This window comes from Jaculus jaculus, chromosome 11 (assembly GCF_020740685.1).
Source record: "Jaculus jaculus isolate mJacJac1 chromosome 11, mJacJac1.mat.Y.cur, whole genome shotgun sequence".
NCBI classification, from domain to species: domain Eukaryota; kingdom Metazoa; phylum Chordata; class Mammalia; order Rodentia; family Dipodidae; genus Jaculus; species Jaculus jaculus.
Window position 1 is genome coordinate 758,461 of NC_059112.1, and position 24,660 is coordinate 783,120.

General features: G+C 41.2%; 1 protein-coding gene and 1 pseudogene across 10 annotated transcripts in view; one reads left to right on the top strand and one right to left on the bottom strand.

Annotated features, from left to right (window-relative positions):
- The window catches only part of Ccdc158 (coiled-coil domain containing 158), a 68,932-nt gene that overhangs the window by 19,401 nt on the left and 24,871 nt on the right, over positions 1-24,660 (top strand). For 9 of the 10 annotated variants that reach the window (XM_045129976.1, XM_045129981.1, XM_045129982.1 and 6 more), the window contains 7 exons: positions 1,498-1,617; positions 3,953-4,150; positions 5,702-6,184; positions 13,394-13,583; positions 14,986-15,138; positions 17,490-17,602; positions 23,434-23,592. In XM_045129976.1, coding sequence (XP_044985911.1) covers positions 1,498-1,617; positions 3,953-4,150; positions 5,702-6,184; positions 13,394-13,583; positions 14,986-15,138; positions 17,490-17,602; positions 23,434-23,592 — 1,416 coding nt within the window. Of the gene's footprint in view, positions 1-1,497; positions 1,618-3,952; positions 4,151-5,701; positions 6,185-13,393; positions 13,584-14,985; positions 15,139-17,489; positions 17,603-23,433; positions 23,593-24,660 lie in introns of those variants that run through there. The other variant, XM_045129986.1, reaches the window with a different exon arrangement.
- On the bottom strand, positions 22,236-22,977 carry LOC105944519 (annotated as a pseudogene).

Below are 24,660 nucleotides of genomic sequence, written 5' to 3' on the forward strand. Positions count from 1 at the left end.
GCACATGAGCATGAGGTGGCACACACATCTGGAATTTGATTACAGTGGCTGGAGGCCCTAGTATGCCAATTCTCTCTCTTTCTCAAAAAAAAAAAAAAAAAAAAAAAAGCAGGAAGAACTGTATAGAGCATCCAGTCATGTAGATGTGAAAGATTTCTTGATCCTGAAAAGTGGGTGATGAAATAGTATTATAGCTGTCATAGTTAGAGGTATCACTTCATGACACTAAATATTAACATATTAATTATTCCTAGTATTTCATTATGCACATCTAGACTCCGCATAATCTGAGATCTCTACTCAGCCTGTACTACACCCACAGGTTGAGGACTGCAAGAACACTATCCAGAGTGAGGTAACCTCTGTCCTCCTATGGAGGTGCTGTATGCTGAAGCTAGGAAAGGGGATGATTGGCACCCCTCTGTTTGATATTGTTGTCTCAGTGGAATATTTTTCTATTCAAGCAGATCAAACAGCTGTCTTGCTTGTGAGGAAATATGTACTCCTTAACACTGATGCTCATTTTTTTTTTAATCATTGAAGAAAATGAGGATTGGAATGGTTAAATTATGTGGGGCTCCTTCCCGGTCAGGCAGGCAGTGCCGAGGGAAGGACCAGGCCTGCTGGTTCCTCCCTAGGGCTTGAGGGGATGATGAACGTTGGACGACTCAGAAACCTCTCCTGGCCACCAGAAAAAAACCACACCGAGTTGGGAGTCTTTTCAATGCAGGAACTCACAGAAACAACTCGCTTTATTACTCTGAGCAGTTCCCTATATCATGTTGGGGATGAAGGCGGGGATTTTAGGGTGGGGGAAGAGGTAAGGGCCAATAGTAAACTTTAACTATTGAAATGGTAATTACAATTGCCATGCGGAGGTAGCAGGCCAGAAGACATTAGGCATCTTGCTGAGTCATAGCTGGCCAGAGACAGGTCGCCAAACTTTAGCTAGGCTCAGGAAGTTCCACTAGACCTCATGCCTGGGCCTTTCAGGGCCCAACAAATTATTAAACTATAAGTAAAAATACATACTTATTCACTCATCGTTTTAAAATACCATTGGCAATAGCCATAACTATTTCATGAGTATTATTCAATGTCTTTTATTGTGGAAACATATTTTCAAACAAATAACTTTTCTAAATATGTTAAAGTTTATTTCTATGGGGCCTATGGCAGATTATTTATGCAACAGAAACTTTTCTTAAATACCAAATTACAGAGCATACCCCTGCAGAAGACAAATTTGGAAGAGTATAAACACAAAATCAAGATGCAGTATAAACAGTGTCCAAATTCAATAACATGAAATATTTCATTTTGGCTAATTTTCCTGGTTAACTTTTATACAGATTTAAGTTTTAAACCTTTGTAAAACCTATTGCAATGAACTTTTATTTTCACCCTTCACAGCACTATTTGTTTTGCCATGGCTTGTTGGTATTCTCTGAGCCACTGACATAGACTTCATTTGTTTGATTTGGGCTTTTCTTTCAGATAGAAGAGCTGGAGAAGCAGCTAGTCCTTGCCAATTCTGAGCTTACTGAAGCTCGCACTGAACGGGATCAGTTCAGTCAGGAATCTGGAAATTTGGATGATCAACTTCAGAAGCTGTTGGTAAGATTATGCTCTTAAACATGAATGAGATTGTTAAGATTATGGGAATTGGACCTAAGGCTTTTATATATCAAGGCAAATGTATTCTATCACTAAACTCTATCCCCAGACCTTTAAAAAAAAATCTCATTTTACTTCAAGTTATAATTAATTTTGAGACTGGGTCTCACTAATTTGCTCAGGTTGGCCTTGAACTTGTGATACCCCCTGCTTCAGCACTGCTGGTAGCTGGGATGACAGGCCTTACCACCAAGCTTGACTTCTGGGGTGTTTTTAAGTACTATATTTAACAAGTCTAGTTTCCAAAATAAAATACAGAATTCCATGTACTCCCAGCCCCCACCTAGGCATACCTGTTATAGTGTGAAATCTCCAAGTAGCCAATCTTTCAATTAGAACTGTTGTCTATTGAAGTCATGTGTTCATTTTGAAGCAAAAGAACATTCAAAACACATATAAATTACATGCATAAAAATTCTGAGCAGGGGTTTAGTACATTTTTAGAACAAGAAGCAGACAGGTTGTGACAATAGTGAAGCAGTCTGCCGTCTCTTAGAAGTACAACAGGCTGAGAAATTTGGGGAAGGAAATGTTCAATACCCCTTTTTGATGTCATTGTTACATCTGAGTAAATTTCCCTCCCTACCTGGCTCCATGCTAGGGCACCCTGCTCTTGGACAAAGCTGTCATTCTCCTAAGCTGACAAGGGCCAGTGGCTGTGGTAATGGGAGAGATGACAGCTGGGGGCCAGAAGCTCCATATGGGTTGGGAAAAGCCTTTCCTTTCTTTCCTGAGCCTGTTGAGTGTTTCTGAGCTCTCATATGTAACTCAAAACCCTTGGAGATTGTACGCAAGATCCGGGGGCTGGGGATGCTCAGATGGCAGAGTGCTTGGCTAACATTCATGAAGTCTTGGCTCCATCCCTAACACTGCATAACACAGTGGGTCATCCTCAGCTTGAGGCCGTCCTGACCTAGAGACCCTATCCCAACAGAAGCAAAACAAAGCAAAAAAGAAAGAATAAATGCAAGGTCCTCAAATCCATCTCCCCTTCTGATACCCCCTACTGCAGGGCCATCATAGCCCTACTCCAGTTTCCTCCGTCTTCAGTTTTTCCTGTAAAGTACTGCTAGGTTCATCTTTCTAGAATGTAGCTCTGGTAGGCCACTCTCCTGCTCAGTGAGTCTCCCACTCCTTCCCTATTAAGACTTGAATATGTGACCTTGTCTCTGTACATTCCCAGTTCTTCCTCTGCTTGTGTCCAGTGTTCCAAGACAACCCTGCGATGACCTTCCCACCATCCTCACCTCTGCACGCCCAAACTGTTGTCATTTCAATTCCCCTGCCTTCCTGAAGCTGTTTGATCCCCTTCATGGTGTTCTCTGCTGTAACTTCCAGTCTTTCCTGTGTACATCTTACCTTCCTTTTGGGGGATAAATTATTTGAAAGTGTCTTTGATCTTCATTCTGTAGTTACAGAACCTTACTAACAGTAAACATCCACTATGTATTATTCTAAGTGACTGAAGAGGAGACTAAGTCTGTTTGCAGTCCTCCTTCCCCATTCTACCCTTTAAGAAGCAGTATACTGAATTACTGTTGTTCTTACTTCTCTAAGGTTTGGAGCATTTCTTTATTACAGATACAATTTTTTTTTTCAAGGCAGAATGTCAGTCTATCCCAGGCTGAACTGGAACTCAGTTTGTAGTCCAGGTTGGCCTCAAAGTCACAGTGATTCCCCCCACCTCAGCTTCCCAAGTGCCATGACGAAAATAGACATGTGCCACCATGCCCAGTAATATAGGAGTATATTTGATATGAAACATAATATCTTTGCTAGAAAATTCAAGACTTATAACATGTTGATTTTTTAAATCTGTTATATATTTTTTCATTTTATATTATTTGAGACCTAGTCCTCTGAAATTAATTTGTAATGGTAAAAATTTTATTTTTGTACTGGAGCTTGAACCCAGAACCTCCTGCTTGTTGAACCTGTGCTGTGCCTCTGAGATATGTCATCATTACTTATTTATTATTATTGATATAGTGTCTCATGTAGTCCAGGCTGGCCTCAAACCAGCTCTGTAGCCAAGGACGGCCTTGTACTTTTGACCCTCTTGCTTCCACCACTCAAGTGCAGGGAGTACAAGTGTGCACTATCATACTCAGTCCTGCTAAAAAGTTCAAGTAAGAAAAAAATTAATTAACTTTTTTAAGGAAAAGAAATCAGATTCCAAAATAAAAGGCTTCTCAAGTTACAAGCCCAAGACTGTCAGGAGAAAATGTTCATCTGAGTGATGTAATTGGGTGGAAGCATCCTTCACTTCTTTTAGGCAGATCTGCACAAGAAGGAGAAAGAGTTGAGTCTGGAGAAGGAGCAGAACAAGCGTCTGTGGGACCGTGACACAGGCAACAGCATCACCATCGACCACCTGCGACGAGAGCTAGATGACAGGAACATGGAGTTACAGAGACTGGAGGCCCTGCTGAAGGCCATGAAGAGCGAGTGTCAGGGCCAGATGGAGCGGCAGGTCAGAGTGCATGCAAGCCATGCCACCCCAGGTGGCTCCTACTAGGGGATAAGATATTTCACATCTACTGGTAGAGTTTTCCTTTTCTTTGTGTGCATGTATGTGTATGTGTGTGTATGTATGCATTTGCATGTGGGGTTCATGTGTGTGTGGACACCAAAGTGCAATCTCGGGTATCATTCCTCAGATGCTACCTACCTTTTTTGAGTCACTTGCCCGGCACTCACCAACTAGGCTACATTGGCTGGCCTGTGAGCCTCAGGGCTCCATCTGCCTCCACCTTCCAAGTCCTGGAGTTGTAGATCTGTGCTACCACACCTCATACTTGCATGAAAAGCACTTTACTGACTAATCTATCTCCTCAGCCCCCTTGTTTCTCTTCTTTTCCTCTGTTAAAAAAGAAAAGTAATTTATTTACTTGCAAGCAAAAAGAGTGGTGGGGGAACATGGGCATGCCAGGGCCTCTTACCACTGCAAACAAAATCCAGGTGCATGTGCCACTTTGTGCATCTGGGTTTAGGTAGGCAGTAGGGAATCAAATCTTTAATGGCAGGCTTTGCAAGCAAACACCTTTAACTGTCGAGCCATCTCTCCAGCCCTTTTTCTTTTTTTCTATATTAGCCTAAGGTGGTTCTAGCATAAAACTATGGATTCTGGGAGCAATTTGTACAAATATGATTTATTTCCATACTTTTGGCTTTCAATTAAGTTAAACATGTTGGGCTTTATCTCCTCTCCTTTGCATATTGTTGAAAAATTAAATCTCATACAACGACTTTTCCATTTTCACATAGAACTCTAATATTATTTATTATTTATTTTTACTGAAGTTAAGTTTTTAATTAAGTTAAGTTTTTTATTTTTACTGAAGTTAAGTTCAAGTTATTAAGAAATGTGAGGAGGAGCAGGCTGAAGGCTAATCACAGACTTGTTTGTTTTTCTCCCCAAAGAGATCCCCCCACATTGATTGAGACTGATGAGTGTGCTTTATCCCAGGGTATCAGTAGCGAAATGCGGACTGCTGTCAGTTGCTTCTATAAAAAGTACCCCACAGACATGTAGCCCCCCGGCATAATGTGAAAGCAAGCTAAAAAGACCAGTCTTGGTTTAGAGCAAAGACAAAGCCATTTCCCTGTTTTCTGCCCACATTGGGCAAGAAGACAGATGAAAGAAGCAGGAAGATAGAATCTCATGTTTTTCCAAACAAGGACCAGAGGCTGTAGTGAAGTCTTTATTCCTTTGCCTTCAGAGGTAAATTTAATTGAGAAGTCACAGGAAAGTAGAAAATAAAGGGACTGACCATCAGTTCTACCATCTGTCCCCCATCACGAGCTTTATTTTAATATCAGAAAACCATTATGGCAAAGCACCATGACTTAAGTCCTCACCACTTGGTCTAATGCACACATGGATGTCCAGGTGTTCTGACAGCAAAATGGTTTGTTACTCTACCTGGACTATCCGATTCAGGATTTTAAATTAATTTATCATGGCTCCTGAGGATGCCTGTGCCCTTCCTCCTCAAACCAGAGACTCTCTCCTTTCCCATAGATGGCAGCCATTCAGGGGAAGAATGAAAGTCTAGAGAAGGTGTCTTCCTTAACGGCTCAGCTTGAGTCCACCAAGGAGATGCTGCGTAAGGTGGTGGAAGAGTTGACAGCCAAGAAGATGACCCTGGAGAGCTCAGAGAGGACAGTGTCTGACTTGACAGCTTCACTCCAGGAAAAGGAACGAGCCATCGAGGCCACCAACACAGAGATCACCAAACTCCGCTCCCGTGTGGACATAAAGCTTCAGGAGCTGCAGCGCCTGCAGAACGAAGGGGATCACCTCAGAAACATGCAGGCAGAGTGCGATGCGCTCAAGCTCCAGATGGCAGAAAAGGACAAAGTCATTGAAATTTTGCGTCAGCAGATCGAAAACATGACACAGCTGGTTGGCCAGCATGGAAGAACTGCCGGGGCTATGCAGGTAGAGAAAGCACAGCTGGAGAAAGAGGTTAATGACCGCAGACTAGAGCTGCAGGAATTTAAGGTTTGTACAAATGCCAGTTGTGTTAGTTTACGAAATTCCTTCTGTTTTAAAATATATATTTTTTAAGTTGTATTTATTTATTAGAGAACGAGAGAGAGAGAGAGAAAATGGGCACACTGGGGCCTCCATCTGCGGAAAATAACTCCAGACACATGCGCCACCATGTGTATCTGATTTACATGGGTACTGAGGATTTGAACCTGGGTCCTTGGGCTTTACAGCCCCACCTTTTTTGTTTTTTTTTTGAGGCAGGGTGTCACCCTAGCTCAGGCTGACCTGGAACTCACTCTGTAGCACAGAATGGCTTCAAAATCAAGGCCAGCCTCCCAAATACTGGGATTACAGGCATATGCCACCACACCAGCCTTCTGAAATTTATTTTTATCTCAAAGCAGGTACTACCTGGTTTTCTGAAGAGGGGTCCTGAGGATCCTCTGAAATGAAAAGCATCTATGTCAATGTGCATGTGTTTTTGAGAAAGGAATCCCCTTTTCATCAGTTCTGCAAGGAGTGTGTGTCTCCAAAATGGTTCATAATCATAAACAAAAGAAAATTATCACATAAGCAAATTTCTGTGAAGTTCTGATCCACAATTTGAGGTACTTTCTCCCTCTTCAGACAGTCCCAGGTTTGGACACCATAACTACTTAACAACAACTACACAACATTGGGCTGTTTGCTGAATTTTGGCCTCTGTACCTGTAAAACAAAATGAAACAAAAATAAGCATATTGGGTTATTATGAGGCTTAAATAAAACATATGTATCAAAGACTCAGCCCAGTTCCTGGCCTACATAACATTAGTGTTTTCCTCTCATTCCACTTTTCTTTCTTTTTTCTTGGGTGGTGGTGGGAGGGGTTAGAGATAGTGTCTTAATCTAGCCTAGGCTGATCTGGAATTCACTATGTAGTCTCAGGCTGACCTTGAACTCATAGTGATCCTCCTACCTCTGCCCCTTAAGTGCTGGATTAATGGCATTCACCACAACACTCATCTCCATTTCATTTTCCTACTGAACCTTTTTTCTGATTTTTTTTTCTTTTTATTAAGTAGAAACTTTGTATGGACATATCATATGTTGGTAACATCGTTTCCCTCCTCCCTGTCCTCCTTAGTGGGATTGCTGATATTCACCATGGAGTTATAGTTGTGATAGCAGCAGTCAATCATGTGTGTAGGGGGAGGGGTTCCTACTGAACTTTATCATACTTTTTTGTCCCTGTTATAATCTGGGTTATTTCTACATTGCCCTGCGTCTATTTTCCTACAACATAACCTTCTTCATAAAAGCAGGTGTACATTTTATTAATTTTTCTATTTCTCATTCTATAGCCCAGGCTAGCCTGGACTCACTATGGCAGCTCAGGCTGGCCTCAGCCACTTGTGGTGGCTCTCCTGCATCCATATTATGAGTGCTGGGATTATAGGCATGAACCACTATGTCTGGAATAGTTTTTTTGTTTGTTTGTTTGTTTTGAACTTTTGATTACCCATGTATGTTACCTGTATCTCTGACTTGATGAGTAATAAGAAATAAGTCATACAAAGTATTCAGGGCTCAATGTCCTCATCCTAAAAATAGGGTCAACAATAATTATTTTATAAAAACAAGTTTATTGCATTAACTTAGAACTTTGTAAAACTTAACTTTTGCTTGGTTTTATATATATTCCAAACTCATCATAAAACACAAAAGGGACATATAATGTCTTCTCATTGATCAATCCTACAATGAAACCTTTAGGATAACTTAGCATGCAGGGGGGTGGGAAGGGAAGGAAAGAATGATGGTTTTATCTTTTTGCTTAGGACAAGGAGTTGCCAGGTTGTTAAGGGAATTCCTATTAAATCTTACAAATTAAGTCAGTTCATTGCTGTGACAAAATACCTAACAAAAGCAACTTATGAGATAAAGGAATTATTTTGGCTCATGGTATCCGTGGACTTAGTCCATCATGATGGGGAAGGTTATACCAGGGCTGCTCAGTTCACGGTGGCAGGAGTGTGCAGTAGATGTTTACATATGGAGGACCAGGAAGCAGAGCATGTGGTAAGGAACTAGGGGCTGGGTATAACCCTTCGAAGGCCTGTCCCCATGATCTACTTCTACCAAGTAGGCTCCACTTCCTAAAGTTTCCACAGCCTCTCAAAATAGTATCACCAGCTTAGAAACAAACATTCAAACCATGAGCCTGTAGAGAACATTCCATATCTTAACCCCAACAATGGGCAAAGAGAAAAGACAAGGAGAGAAAACTAGCTTCAGGCTTCAAGAGTCATCTGCTAGCTCAGGTCACATTTAATTCCCCAGCAAGAAATTCTAACACCTGTCAAATGCTGCCAAGAGAGAAGTTCACTAAAGACTCAGGGCCCAGGTGTTTAATGAGGGCTGGTCATGTAGGCACCCCTTGCCTAGCAGGTGTCCAATTTCCAGTCTCCGAGAAGGAAAGAAGTGTTTAGCATGACTACGTGACTAACACAAACAGTTCAGATGCAGTGAGCTGCTCTTATCCTCTAGGGTGCCGAGAATCCTCCTAAAATCCAGATTCTCAGATGCCAGGCAGAGGCCAGCCTTGTAAACAGGTCTTCCTAAGGACAGAAACAAGACTGCTGTGTTAACTCTTCTCTGTATACCAGCCCTTCCCTCACATTCATTCTTTGTTCCCTTCCCACTTTAAAAATTCTTGTCAGTTCTCTTACTTGACACATTACATGTTTATTTGTTCTCTGTCTCTTCGCAGTAGAGGAAGACATGAGGACAAAGACATGGTCTGATTTGTTCCTGGTGTCCAGTCCCAGGAAGTAGATAAGGCAGGTGAGGTCCTTCAGTTAGAGACCTTCACCTGAGCCTCACCTTCATTCAGCTCACCCCAGTCCTGGCCCTGTTCCTCTATCCAAAACACAAGATAGTGCCTGCCACAAAATAGGTGCTGAGTACATATTGAATGAATAAATATAGAATAGGAATAATGAAGGGTTATGGAAAGTTATACTGGACATTAACTTTTTTAAAGTTATTTTTCCACTTACAATGATGTTTTATATTAAAATACAAATTTAGGAGCTGGAGAGATGGCTTAGCAGTTAAGGCGCTTGCCTGCCAATCCTAAGGACTCATGTTCTACTCTGTATGTCCCATGTAAGCCAGATGCACAAGTTGATAAAAGCACGCAAGGTCACACATGTACACTAGGTGGCACATGCATTTGGAGTTTGATTAATGTGGCTGTAGGCCCTTGTTGCAGTCTGGTTCGCATTGCTGGTAGAAATCACCAAAACCAAGAGTAGCCTCTGGGAAAAAGAGGTTTATTTTGCTTACAGGCTCGAGGGGAAGCTCCACGATGGCAGGGGAAAACGATGGCATGAGCAGAGGGTGGACATCACCCCCTGGCCAACAGAAGATGGACCACAGCAACAGGAGGGTGTGCCAAACACTGGCAAGGGGAAACTGGCTTTAATACCCATAAGCCCACCCCTAACAATACACTCTCTCCAGGAGGCATTAATTCCCAAATACCCATCAGCTGGGAACCTAGCATTCAGAACACCTAAGTTTATGGGGGACACCTGAATCAAACCACCACATTCCGCCCCTGGCCCCCATAAACTGATATCCATACATGATGTAAAATACAATGCATTCAGTCTGACTTTAAAAGTTCCCATAGTTTTTATCAATCTCAATGATGTTCATACATCCCCATAGTTCAAGATCTTTTAACTGAGCCATAATACCAAAATATAACCTCAAAAAACCCAGAATGGCACAGAATAAATATTCACACTGCAATAGATGGCATTGGGCATAGCAAAGACACATTCAACCAATACAAGATTTAAAACAACCAGGGCAAACATCAAACTCTGTAGCTTCAAGTCCAGCAACTCAAACCAGTGACAAATCTTCAAGTCCGATAATTCTAACCAGCAACAAGTCTCTGGCATTCCAATTCCGCCCCTCCAGCTAGGCTACTCACAGTCCTGGGAAACTTCACCGGGGACGGCAGCTTCTCGGCAGCCATCTCATGATCCCAGCATCTCCACTGGGTCTCCACTGCAAGCCACGGTTCATCCTCATGGCCCCATGGGGTCTCTATGCAGGCAACCAGCAAACCCGCTTCACACTGCCCATGGCCATTTCCAAAACACAAGACCGTGTTGCAAACTCAATGACCCTCTTTCCAGCATTTCTTGTACTCCACGATACCAGGTAGGGTGCCAATTTGTTAATCCAGGGGGGAATAAAGCAGACTTTGAAGAACAGGACACTCCTTGAGCACTCAGGCCCCTTCAAAAGAGTCTACATTCTTCTTGTTGCCCCAGCGCAGGTCAGCTAGCCCAGTCTCAAAGGTTGTAATCACTCAGTTGCAGCTGAATGGGCAGCAGTTCACCCAAAGATTTTCCTTTCTGTGCCATATCCCTCTGCACACACCAGTTCATTTCTACTCTAAGCAACCCTGCACAACTTCTCAGGACATGGGCACAAGAGCAAGCTTCTCACACAAACTGCTAGCCCAGTCCAGGCACCCTCATAAGCCAAACTTCACAGTCCATAGTTCTTACTGCCTTCAGGTCTTTCAGCTCAGACCAGAATAGTCCATCAAGCTGTACTTATAGCACTGCAAGGCATCTCTTAGGCCAAGGTTTCAAATCCTCCCACATTCCTCTTGAAAATCAGCTCCAAAAGGCTGAAGCCACACAGTCAGGTGTCTAGCAGCAACCCCACTCCTGGTACCAAAATCTGTATTAGTCAGGGTTCTCTAGAGGAACAGAATTACTAGAATGAATTATTTTATAAAGGGAATTTATTGGATTAGCTTACAGTAGTCCAATAGCAGTTGCAGGCCTGAGAATCACTGAACCTGGTAGCTGCTCAGTCCACGTGGCCAGATGCCTCAGCAGTCCCGACCTGGCACTGCAGATGGTGCCGGAAAGCCTGGAGGCTTCCTGAGGAGCTGCTGGGTTTTGATCCACGTGGGTCTTCAGTTGATGTTGGTCTTTAGTACGTACTGGTCTTCAATCCACGCTAGAAGGTAGGGAGCAGCTCCGGCAGCCAAGTGGAAGGAAGGAAGGAAGGAAAAGGGAACTCTTCTACCCAGAGCTTCCTTATATCAAGTCCCTCTCTGAGCAGGGCCGCCCACTCTGGGGGAAGGGCTCACCCTGGGAGAAAGACCTCCTCCTTTAGTTGATCCTTCCAGAAGCAGTCTGTGGATTACTAAACAGATCAAGTTGACAACACCTTAACTATCACAAGTCCACCCCTTGTCAACTTGGCATCAAATCATGTCTCCTTACATCATACTTAATTTCCAAATGAAAACAGTAACAAGCTCATAATTCCACCTAACATCACATAACTATCCCACGTACAACCGGAACCACAAAATCTTCCCCCCAACACAAGCTTAGTCTCTAATACAATGGGTCTAATATAAATTCAACAGTTTAGCTAATGATACAATCTTAATATTGGTGTAGATACAAACACTCTGTTATCAAGGCAGGACAGAAACATTGCAATCACAGTCCTCGTTTCTGTAACTGATCACGTGGCCTTAGCTGATATTTGTAACTGCCTTCTTCTACTACCCATTCTGTATTCCCTCCACCTTCAGCAAGCACCTTGGCAGGTCTTGGTTCTTTACCTGGAGGGGTAACCCATACCTTCATTCCTGAAGGATCTGGGCCATTTATCACACTACTTCTATTGGGTTGTTGCAGTCGTCCATTGACTTTGACAACAGGACATGGTAACACTAACAGACGCCCTAAAGGATCTCCTGCACTCCAGGCATACTCTTCCTTACTGCCATTGTGGAGGAGCAGCCCGATTTCCCCCTGGTTATCTGGATCAATCACCCCTGCAATCACTGTAACTCCTTTCTCAGCCTGTTCACTCAAGGGCATTAGGAGCCCAAAGTGACCAGGGGGAAGTCTTAGCTTCCAGTTCAATAGAATGTTCTTTGTATCTCCTGGCAAAAGCACTCCCCCCTCTGGGACCAAGACTTGTAGTCCAGCAGAGCATAAGGTTGCGGGAACAGGAAGCAAAAATCTAGCTAACGGGTCACTTGGGGTGATGGCAAGTGGGACCATTCCCATTTCCACCCCACTTCTGGTACCACTTTACTGTTGCAGTCCGGTTCGCATTGCTGGTAGAAATCACTCAACCAAGAGTAGCTTCTGGGAAAAAGAGGTTTATTTTGCTTACAGGCTCGAGGGGAAGCTCCACGATGGCAGGGGAAAACGATGGCATGAGCAGAGGGTGGACATCACCCCCTGGCCAACAGAAGATGGACCACAGCAACAGGAGAGTGTGCCAAACACTGGCAAGGGGAAACTGGCTTTAATACCCATAAGCCCACCCCCAACAATACACTCTCTCCAGGAGGCATTAATTCCCAAATACCCATCAGCTGGGAACCTAGCATTCAGAACACCTAAGTTTATGGGGGACACCTGAATCAAACCACCACAGCTCTGGTACGCCAATTCTCTCTGTGTGTGTCTCACTCTCTTCTCTCACATATAAAAAGCCAATCTAGCTGGGCATGGTGGTGCATGCCTTTAACCCCAACACTCAGAAGGCAGAAGTAGGAGGATTGCTGTGAGTTCAAGGCCACCCTGAGACTGCATAGTGAATTCCAGGTCAGCCTGAGCTAGAGTGAAACCCTACCTAAAAATAACAAAAATAAAAATGGCCAATCTGTTGGGCTTGCCTAAAACAAACAAACAAACAAAAAAAACAAATTTAGTAGTATTGTTAGGGTTTGAATGTAAAATGTCCTCCATAGGCCCATATGTTTATTTCTGTTATCCCTATCTGTTGGTGCTATTTTGGGAAGCTGTGGAACCTTTGGAACTGTAGCCTAGCTAGCAGAACTGGTTCTGGTCCCAGCTCTCTGTTCTGTGATCTGCCAAGAGCATGCCATAAGCTCCTGACACTGGGGACCAAGATGTACCAGCTGGCAAGTCTTTCCACCAGGATGGACTACTGTGTCCTCTGTAAATGGGAACCCATCAACCTCTTCCCCAATTAAGATGCTTGCAACAACAAGAAAAACACAACAATGAGAAAAAATAACTAATTCATATGTCCAAAGCAATACTGACAGCATATTAAATGCAGATAGAATACTAATCATATCCAATTATTGCTTAACATAGACCTTACTCCTTCCTCTTTGCTTTGTATTTACCACATGTTTAGATTTTAAAAGATAAAAAAGATTCAAAGATCCGGGAACTTGAAGCCAGAGTGAGCGACCTAGAGCTGGAAAAGGTAAAGCTGGTAAACGCAGGCTCTGAGCGGCTTCGCGCAGTGAAGGACATCAAACAAGAGAGAGATCAGTTATTAAATGAGGTGAAGACTAGTAGGAGTGAATTAAACAGTCTTTCAGGTATGTTGTGCTAGCTCATGTTCTACCAAAGCCTCGAAATGCTGTGAAGTCGGAAACCCTCAGGGCTTCCATGTTGTACATTTACTAACTACTCACCCTAGTCAGCCTTCAGAGTCTAGGAAATTCTGTACTGAGTGTCCAAGAGAAGGGTGAGGTATCTAGGATCCAGACTTCTAGAAGGGAAGCAGGCGTTTAGCAGAAATTTTGTTGTCATGGAAGTACAAACCTTATGCCTTTGAGTTATAACTTGATTAGAGGCTTAATAAACTGATATGTATAAATAGACTTATGCAAATTTATTGAAAGAAGAAACCCAAAGCCTTACAATAAACACTTCACTTCATGATTGGTATGGTGTGGTATGGTATCACATGAATATGAAACCAGACACTGCAATACATCATAGAAATACTTCAGCAAACTCACAGTGGAGTGAAAGCCAGACCTATCTGGAAAGGGTTTAGAAAGTGGTGAGGGGGTTTCAGTGGAAGTGTGGTGGGTGAAAACATGGTGCAGAGCAGAGAATTGGCCTTCAGGAAGTACTGTGCTGGGTTTGAAAGAGACAAAGGATTTGGCAGATGAAAGTGGTAGAAGGATAGTTTAAGCAAGGAGAACATAGGGAGAAAAATCATGAAGATGTGAGGAGCATAATGTGCCTGTGAAAGTATGAGTTGGGCAGGCTGGAGAGATGGTTCAGTGGATAAAGCACTTGCCATGAGTACCACAGTTCAGAACACCAGTTCCCATGTAAAAAGGTGGATTTTGTGGCAGGCATTTGTAATCCCAGCCATGCCTATGGGTATGAAGGGAAACAGAGACAGGAAAATCCACCAGAAGCTTAGGGTCAGCTGGCCTAGTGGCGAACAACCTGAGACCCTGCCTCAAAGGAGGTGGGAGATGAGGACCAACACCCAAAAGTTGTTTTCTAACCTCCACACACAACTCCTTCACGCAAGTATTACTTGAAGCAAAGGTACAGAGGAATAGGGTTACTTGAGCAGGTAATTAGGTAAATCCAGACAGTGTGGGCCAGCAGAGGGTACTGAGTGTCATAGAGATTCCTCTGCCTACAGATGGGGGGGAAATCTGCCGTGATGGATGTGGTCATCCATGAAGAAGGTTTAAGATGAAATAGATGTAAGCTAATGTGAAGGGTTGAGGACAAACCCCAATGAATTAAAATGGGTAAAGGAAGAGGATTCACACAGCAGGTTTAAAAGACACAGTCCAACAAAGTCCTGGAAATATGTACACACATCTAATTTCTGTAGCAAATGATATGGAACAATTTTCTTCAAGCCTCTACAATTCTGTAGTCATTAATTACAAACAATATATGTCTAATGTCCATGCATAAAGTAGAAAAAAGAAACCATCTACCATTGATTATTGTATCATACAGAGGACTATGAAGTCTTAAAAAGGAACTTTCGAAATAAAAGTGAAGAAATGGAAACTACTACAAATAAACTGAAAATGCAGTTAAAATCTGCACAGTCTGAGCTGGAACAAACACGGAATACATTGAAGTCCATGGAAGGGTCTGACGGCCATGGTAGGCTCTCTTAGATTTTCCTAGTTTTAATTCCATTGTCCTAGATTTATTAAAACACAAACCTGGATATACTGCTAGCCACCTGTTCACAGTAGCAGGTAATGTGAGAAATACACAGCAACAAGTATGAATGCTGGGTGCTGTGTAGCAGTGTTCCTACTCATTGTTTTAAGGGAAATTGTCTTGTGCTTCATTTAGCCCTTAATGTATGTATCTTAAATCCTTAAATTATTAGAATCTTACTTCTCCTGTGGCTGCTTCAGTAATTTCTAACAAATTTCGATGTGTAAGTATCACTAGTTTATATATATATATATATATATATATATATATATATATATATATATATATATATAAATATATATATATGGGCTACTTATATTTTCATTCAACCTCACATTTTTCACATGTGCATTATCTGTGTACACTATAGGTCTGTGACTAATTGGTATTTCTTGATTTCTTCTCTCTGATAAAAATGAGAAGAAACCCTGGCAATTGAACTACAAGGAGCAGAGACTCTTGTCACCCTACATCTGTTCCCTTTTTATCTTGCTGAACCAGAGGTGCATTAGTGATATTAATGAGTATTATCATAATGAGATGGGATGGTATGTTCTTTCACTGTTTCTATAGCTATATATGTATTTATTAAAGTGTATTTTTTCCTTTTTTGCAGTTTTTTCAGAAAATTTTAGAAGATTTGTATGTCCTTTAGCAGCACATGAAGGTTTATATGACTTATGTATAGTTATAGCTATGCAGCCAAGGTGACTTGAACTCCTACCTCTGCCTCCCAAGTGCCAGGATTACAGCTGTGTGTCACTATGCCTAGCTCTGGCAGCACATCTTGTAAACCTGGAATGACACAGAGATACTATGGCCCTCATGAAAGGATGACCCACAACTGTAAAGTATTCCGTACTGTGGCACTTGGGCTTTTTGCTGCTTAATACTATGAAAACAGGGTCTGGAGAGAGTGCTGAAGAGGCTTATTTGAGATCTGTTTTCCAATTGCAGCCATTCTAGCCAGGCTACAGCTATTAAGTTACCTGGGTAATGTATGTAATTGCATTCAAATACTTGTTTACATTGGGTAAAAGTAGCTTAAAATTTAATAAAATGATTGAGAAAATTACCTTTAAAAGCCAACCTCAACCCATTTAATCAGACCCAAATGCTTTAAAGAGGTGAGCAAGTGATTTTAGATCTTTTCATAAACCTATGTGCTATCCTTGTCTTATTAACCCTAATTTATGAGATTAGATGGAATTTATGAGATTAGATATTATGAGAAATCAGAACTTTCATTCTCTCTGATGCTTTGTCTTTCACAAGTGGTATTTTTTTTTTTTTTTTTTTTTTTGCTTTCTAACCTCTAAGTTATAGCCAGATCTCACTAAAGAAATGTTATTTCAAACATATTTTATCCACTGACATAACAACAAACAAAATCCGTAGGGTTTTCTGACTTAAAATTTCTAAGTAAAGATAAACTTTCTACATCTTTTCAATTATTTACTATGTCATAAGTATTTGGGTGACTTGTACCTATCTAAAACAGTCTCATCCTATTGATGAGTTTTCAAAACTAACCATATAGGTGCTTTTGGTGGCCATTTGACTACAAGACTGTAATGAGTTCCAAGCACATGACACCCTAAAAATGAAAACTTGATGGTTTGTGATATCCTTGGCATCTTAAGAAGATCATTAATAGTAGATGTCTTATATGGTATTTAAAATATTTGCTTCTGAAAAAACATTTTAGTAAAAAGTGTATATGAGTATGCACTTTTATGTAATTATTTTCTACACACAAATGAGTTTGGTCAGCTTTATTGTTATCATTGAAAATATGGCAGCTTGGGCTGGAGAGATGGCTTAGTGGTTAAACGCTTGCCTTTGAAGCCTAAGGACCCCCGTTCCAGGCTCCATTACCCAGGACCCACATTAGCCAGATGCACAAGGGGGCATGTGCGTCTGGAGTTCCTTTGCAGTGGCTGGAGGCCCTAGTGCACCCATTCTCTATCTGCCTCTTTCTCTGTGTGTTGCTCTCAAATAAATAAATAAATAAATAGAAAATATGGCAGCTTATGATAGTCAATGAAATTAATTCCAGAAGCAAAGAAGCCACAGACATATCTTACCCAGTTTGCAATGTCTTTATAGTTATTGAAAATCATTATCTCCCAGTATTATGATTGCTAAAGACTTTTTACCATGGTGAAACTTCCCAGGGACCTCAGTGAATCTCACTTGTCATGTATTCATAAATTGCAGTAGTAAATTATAGTACCAATTACTGACGTTTCTCAAAATACATACTTTGCTTTTTTCCCCCCTTCCAGCTATGAAGGTGGCAATGGGGATGCAAAAGCAAATCACAGCCAAAAGAGGTCAGATTGATGCCCTGCAGAGCAAGATCCAGTTTTTGGAAGAGGCTATGACAAATGCCAATAAGGTGAGTCTCTGTCCTCAGAATCACTCGTTAGTCACTCACAATATTAATATTACTATGAAACAGCATAAAACATGACATTAATACAAAGAGCAGTGGGAAAAAGGGGAAGCTTATTTCTAACCAAGAGAATATGGGAAAAGTTCCAAGAGCAGCCTTGGAGCAGGATGTTGAAAAATAGCTTGTGTCTAAAGTGCAGAAAATTGTCTAAGGGACATTCCTGGTGGAGAAGGGGAATGACATAATATAATTGATTCTGTCATAATGTGACAAATGTGTTCCTAAAACTGACTGTTCTGTGCAAAGGTATTCATTAAAAACTACAGGGCTGGGCTGAAGAGCTGGCTCGGTGGTTGAGGCACTTGCCTACAAAGCCTAAAGACCTGGGTTAGATTTCCTAGAAACCACATGAAAGCCAGATACACAAAGTGGCACATGCATCTTTTGTAATGGCTAGAGGCCCTAGTGTGCCCATTCTTTCCCCCCCCACTCTCTCTGTGTCTGTTTCTCTCTGATTACAAATAAATAAATAAATTTTTTTTTAAAAACCCTACAGGGTTTTAGAATAGCAATAAGATCCAGAGGATTACATTAGTAAATTTACACACAGAACAATAGTAGCACAATTTTACACATGCAAAATTGTTAAGAAGTAATACAATAAGGGTAGCCTTTTATCTTGAAAAAAGACCTTAAGTTTGCCCATGGAACTGCATGAGGAATAGTAGCTTGTATATCACTGTGAAGGGGTAAAAGGAAGGTAGAACCACAGATTTTAATGGATGTGTCTCATAATGCAGGTAAGCTGAGGTAACTGACAGATCACTGTTAGAAGAGAGTGCCTGTATGCTTTCGTGTATTTCTGTACAACTCTGGTTAGCTAGGTGTGGTTCTGTACTTACTTAGTGTTTCTCATGAATGAAACTGCTCATAGAGCCAACATGGCATTTGTGATATGTTCAAACATTCCCTGATGTCAATCAGTGTGGATTCAACAGAACTGACGATAACGAAGGTGAGAAAGTAAATGGCATCAGTAAAAAATAATAAGTACAACTCAAGTACTTACTCGTGATGAGACCCTGAAATACTTTAAAATTCAACTAAATAACTAATGAATATGTGTATGTGTGTGTGCCTCTCCCTCATTGTATTGACGTGTTTCCTTTTTCTGTTCTTTCCCACTTTCTCTCTCTTTCCTCTCTTATCCTGAACATATTCTTTTCTCTTCTCCTTTTTTGGCTTTGGGAACCTAAAGTACTGGTTTTCCTTCCCAAATCAAGGTCACAGGGCTTTAAGAGTCACTTCCTGCTGGAAATCCAGGGGTCGCCTGCCTAAAAAAAGTGATATTCTCTCAACATAACAAGAGGAAACCTGTAAAATTAATAGATCTTTCTCTCTGGGGTGCCGGGGCTTTTCTTTTCAATCTAAGGAAAAGAAAAAGTTATTTGTATACAAAATGGGTGTAGCAGTGACAATACCTTCTACATTATTTCTATTCATCTCCTCAGCTCTCTATTAAAGTCTGCACTATGAAAAATACACATCCAAAAATATAGACTGGATTTACTGATATAACTTGACAACCCTTCATTAAAAAAAATTGTTTTTTGAGGCAAGCCTAACAAACTGGCCTTCTCCCCCTACCCCCCCGACCTGGATTTCATTACGTAATCTCAGGATGGCCTTGACCTCATGGTGATCCTCCCACCTCTGCCTCTGGAGTTCTGGGATTAAAGGTGTGATGCCACGGACTGACTCTCGGGGAGATCAGGACCGAGGGAGAACAAGGGCGAAGGCTCAAGGAGAACTCGGGATTCGGCGAGGAAATGACAGACAGACACACTCTAAGTTGAATATGCTGCTGCAATTTACTGAAGGTTTCATGAAGGTTTTATACAGATTGAACAGGGAAACTTAGCAAGCCAACAAGTGATCTCAGAAATCATTAATCTAAACAATCTTAAGTATTGTTCTATTGTAAGCATACATGTAATATTTATCAGGCAGGAATGTTCCCTTTTTTTAAGAAGGACGTCTTGCCCCATTGACCACAGTTTTACATGAATAGAGGCTTGGGGTAAGGGATGTAAGGTGAACAATAGGTTATTTATTTTTTATAAACCGAGCAGAGAGCCATCTCTTTCCACTTATTAGATTATTTATATAATCCTCATATTCATTATAAAAGTGTTTCTATCCAAAAGACCATCAATATTTTAAGGCTGGTTTAATGTTTTCCAGGAATTCTTTTCTTTCTTGTCTAGAGTATAAGCACCAAGGCTTACGTGTCTTTGCTAAGCATTTCATAAATGGAAGAGAATGCCATAGCCTTTTTCCTTCATAATTCATTCATCTATTACCGAATTCATCATATCCTCCCTCATAGGGGAGTGGATCTAGGTAGTTCCCAGCTCTGGGAGTCTACTATCAACCCTTGATCAAGTACTGAACATACCCCACAGGAAGTTTTCTGGTGGGAATGCCTAAGTTTTGTAACCCCTTTTCTGTAGAACTGTCATGCTTCTTATGAACATTACCGATTGACATTTCTACTTTTACTTTCTCAGGATCAGTATTGTTCTAAAACATCATAAGCTGTTTTTACTTTACATCATCTAAAAACTGTTCTAGAGTTAATTTTTTATTCCTAGTAGAGTTATACATTTCCTCCATTGCCCTAATCATAGGAGGGGCACATTCAATACTCAAATTGTTTTTTGTACTCTGATTGAGTGCATGATTAATAGTAAGCGTAGCGTAGAAACTAGCTGTTCTTTGACAAACAACTAGAAGGAAGCAGGAAAGAAACAGAATGCAGAAAACAGCTCATTGGCGCCAGCAATTAGGTCGTCGTGACTTCATGGGCAGCAGGAACCATTACAGTAACTGACTGCCAAGGGGTCACCGGGGGCATCCCTCCGAAGAGTGCTGGCCCTCTGTCCTCAGCTCTCTTCCAGTACAGAAGCATCTCTGCTTGCTACACAGGCGAGGTCACCGTGGACGTAGCAGTGTGAGTCCCCACATCCGGCTTTTTTTTTTTTTTTTTAATGTGAGAGAGTGAAAGTAAGAGTGTGAAAGAGAATAGGCACACCAGGGCCTTCAGCCACTGTAATTGAACTCCAGATGCCTGCATCGCCTTGTGCACATGTGCAACCTTGCATGCTTGTATCACTTTATGCATATGGCTTACATGGGGTCTGGAGAGTTGAACATGAGTCCTTAGGCTTCACAGGCAAGCATCTTAATCACTAAACCACCTCTCTAACACTCCATTTTTTTTTAAAATTTTTATTAACATTTTTCATGATTATAAAATATATCCCATGGTAATTCCCTCCCTCCCCACCCCCACACTTTCCCGTTTGAAATTCCATTCTCCATCATATTACCTCCCCATTACAATCATTGTAATTACATATATACAATATCAACCTATTAAGTATCCTCCTCCCTTCCTTTCTCCACCCTTTATGTCTCCTTTTCAACTTACTGGCCTCTGCTACTAAGTATTTTCATTCTCACGCAGAAGCCCAGTCATCTGTAGCTAGGATCCACATATGAGAGAGAACATGTGGCGCTTGGCTTTCTGGGCCTGGGTTACCTGACTTAGTATAATACTTTCCAGGTCCATCCATTTTTCTGCAAATTTCATAACTTCATTTTTCCTTACCGCTGTAACACTCCATTTTTTACTTTTGTGTTTGTTTATTTAATGTTTTTAAAGGAGCAAACTTGGGCTGGAGAGATGGCTCAGCAGTTAAGTCACTTGCCTGCAAAACCTAACATCCCAGGTTTGATTCCCCAGTAACCATGTAAAGCTAGATGCACAAGGTGTCACATGCATCTGGAGTTTGTTTTCAGTGGCTGGAGGCCCTGGCACACCCATTCTGTCTCTCTTTCTCTTTCTTTCTGCTTGCAAATAAAAATAAATAAAAAATATTTTTTCAAAAAAGGATCAGCTGGGTGTGGTGGCACATGCCTTTAATCCCAGCACCCAGGAGGCAGAGGTGGAAGGATCGCCATGAGTTCAAAGCCACCCGAGACGACATAGTGAATTCCAGGTCAGCCAGGGCTAGAGCAAGACCCTACCTTGAAAAACTGAAAAACCAAACAACAACAAAAAGTTTAAAAAGGAGCAAACTATTTTCTTTTGCATTTTTAATGAAACTTTTATTATGAGTAATGTTTAGGGAAGCAATTTTATTCTTCACATGATGCCAGATTATATAATAAATTAACAGTCACAGGGAACCACAATCTCTTTGAACAGTGTATTAAAATACAATCGTGTGTGTAAAATGAAATTATGCCTACATAGCAGTACTCATAAGTATGCTAACTCAGAGGCTATACAATAATGAGAAACATTAATGAGACAAATGAAGACACTTCTGGCCTGGAGAGATGGCTTAGCAGTTAAGGCACTTACCTGTAAAGCCAAAGGACCCAGGTTCCCCAGTACCCACATAAGGTCAATGCACATAGTGGTGCATGCATCTGGAGTTTGATTCCAGTGGCTAGAGGCCCTGGTGTGCTCATTCTCTCTCTCTCCCCCACCCATCTGCCTCTTTCTCACTCAAAAAAAATAAATAAAATAAAATATAGAAAAAAGACACTTCTGTATTCCCATGTGTCATTGAGCATCAAAAACTAACAATCTTTTAGTCCTTTTTGTGTACATTATTTTTTATGCACACTCTCTGCATCTGATTGGATCCCTGGATTTGATTTCATTTTCTATGTGACAGTCTCCACATATATAGATAACTGGCTATAGCTTTGTGGGTTGGATATCCTTCTGGGTGTCCGTTGTTAATCTGTAGCCCACAGACACTTCCCTCCTCCTCACACAGACTCTTCCCTCGGTTGGATTTTTTAAAAATATTCAAGACTGTATCAGTAAGCTCATTTCCCTCACTGACAAGTGACCTGAAGGTAGGAACTATGTGTCTCCTTTGTTTTTAGGTCACAGATTCTACAGCAGACATTTGTGAAACTTTGAAACAAAATACAAACACATAAAACTTTCAAATAAATTCACCTTCTTTAAATCTCTTGTTGTTTAAAATAAACTTTAGTAAAATTCAGTACCAATTCGCCAAAGCCATTTTTAAAAATATTTTATTTATTTATTTGAGGGAGAGAGAGAGGAGGAGGCAGATAGAGAGAAAGAACAGGCATGCCAGGACCTCTAGCCACTGCAAATGAACTCCAGATGCATGGGCCCCCTTGTGCATCTGGCTGATGTGGGTCCTGGGGAATCAAACTGGGGTCCCTAGGCTTCACAGGCAAACCCCTTAACCACTAAGCCATTTCCCCAGCCCCAAAACAGTTTTCTTATGACACATAGTTATTTCATACTTCACAGATTTCATCAAAGATTAAACCTACAAAGAATACTAGTAGTAATAAAAATAAAGAATATATAAGGGCTGGAGGGATGGCTTAGCAGTTAAGGCATTTGCCTGCAAAGCCAAAGGACCCAGTTTCCATTCCCCAGGACCTAAGTCAGCCAGATGCACAAGGGGGCGCACGTGTCTGGCGTTCATTTGCAGTGGCTGGAAGCCCTGGAGCATCCATTTTCTCTCTCTTTCTCTCTTTTTCCTTCTCTGTCAAACAAATAAATAAATAAAAATGAAATATTTTTTAAAAATTTAAAAAAGAATATATAATAACACTGACCTAGCAGTTCCCAGCTCCAACTAAGAAGTAATAAAATGCCACCAGAATTGAGCATATCAAATTCAAGGTCTTTTAATAAAAGCTTTGTATCTTTGGCATTTCTCAGCATCTACATCACCAATACTTCTGACACTTTTCTATGATCATAGGAGAAACATTTTTTGAAAGAAGAAAAGAGTAAACTCAGCCAGGAACTAAGTACTGTTGCAACTGAAAAAAACAAGATGGCCGGAGAACTGGAGGTGCTGCGGTCCCAGGAGCGCCGCTTGAAAGAAAAGGTTGCTAATATGGAAGTTGCTCTTGATAAGGTAATTATTAACTACTTTTATATAGAAATAGGAATAGGATGGCTCTCAAAGTCCTGTGCAAATAGAAACTGACTGTATTAGATTACATCAAATCCCAATTACATAGCAACAGAGAAGCTTCAATTTATAGATGAGACTTGAATTTTTTTTGGTTTTCTGAGGTAGGGTCTCACTCTTAGCCCAGGCTGACCTGGAATTCACTATGGAGTCTCAGGGTGGCCTCAAGCTCATGGCAATCCTCCTACTTCTGCCTCCCGAGGGCTGGGATTAAAGGCGTGTGCCACCACGCCTGCTTTGAGACTTGAATTTTAAAATCAGAGTCATAATGCATATGCATCTGGTACTTCTGTATCAGTCACTAAAATAATTGGCAGAACCAAATTCCTCTGGCTCGTGATTTCAGAAGGTTTCATTAAGTTGTCACAACAAGGAAGGCACACAGAGCTCCAGGTAGAAAGTGTGTACAGAGGGGTCTCAAGACAGACCCAAAGGCAGAGACCAAGGACCCACCTTCCAAAGGTCCCACAGTGTCCCAAAATAGTACCATCAGCTAAGGGACAAGCATTTAAAATATGAGCCTGTGGGAAACATTTCAAATTCAAACCAGAATAGCATAACTCTTTTCAAATATCCTTTTTTTTCTTTTATTTTTTTAAATTTTTATTAACATTTTCCATGATTATAAAATATATCCCATGGTAATTCCCTCCCTCCTCACCCCACACTTTCCCATTTGAAATTCCAGTCTCCATCATATTACCTCCCCATTACAATCATTGTAATTACATATATACAATATCAACCTATCAAATATCCTTTTGTAGGCTCACACAGAATAGTAGGATGTAAGATATACATTCCTCCTGATAAATTCCTCTGAGCTGCCAATTTATCATCAACAAGTGGGCTGGACCTGAATGGAGTATAGTTTTTTTAAAATGTTTAGTGTTTAAATGTAAAACGCTAATGTCTGCCATTTTGTTGTGTACAGAAAGTGCACCTGGAGCTTTCTTAGTGAACCTGGTATCAGCACGAGGGTGAAGGAGGTAGACACCGAGGACACTCAAC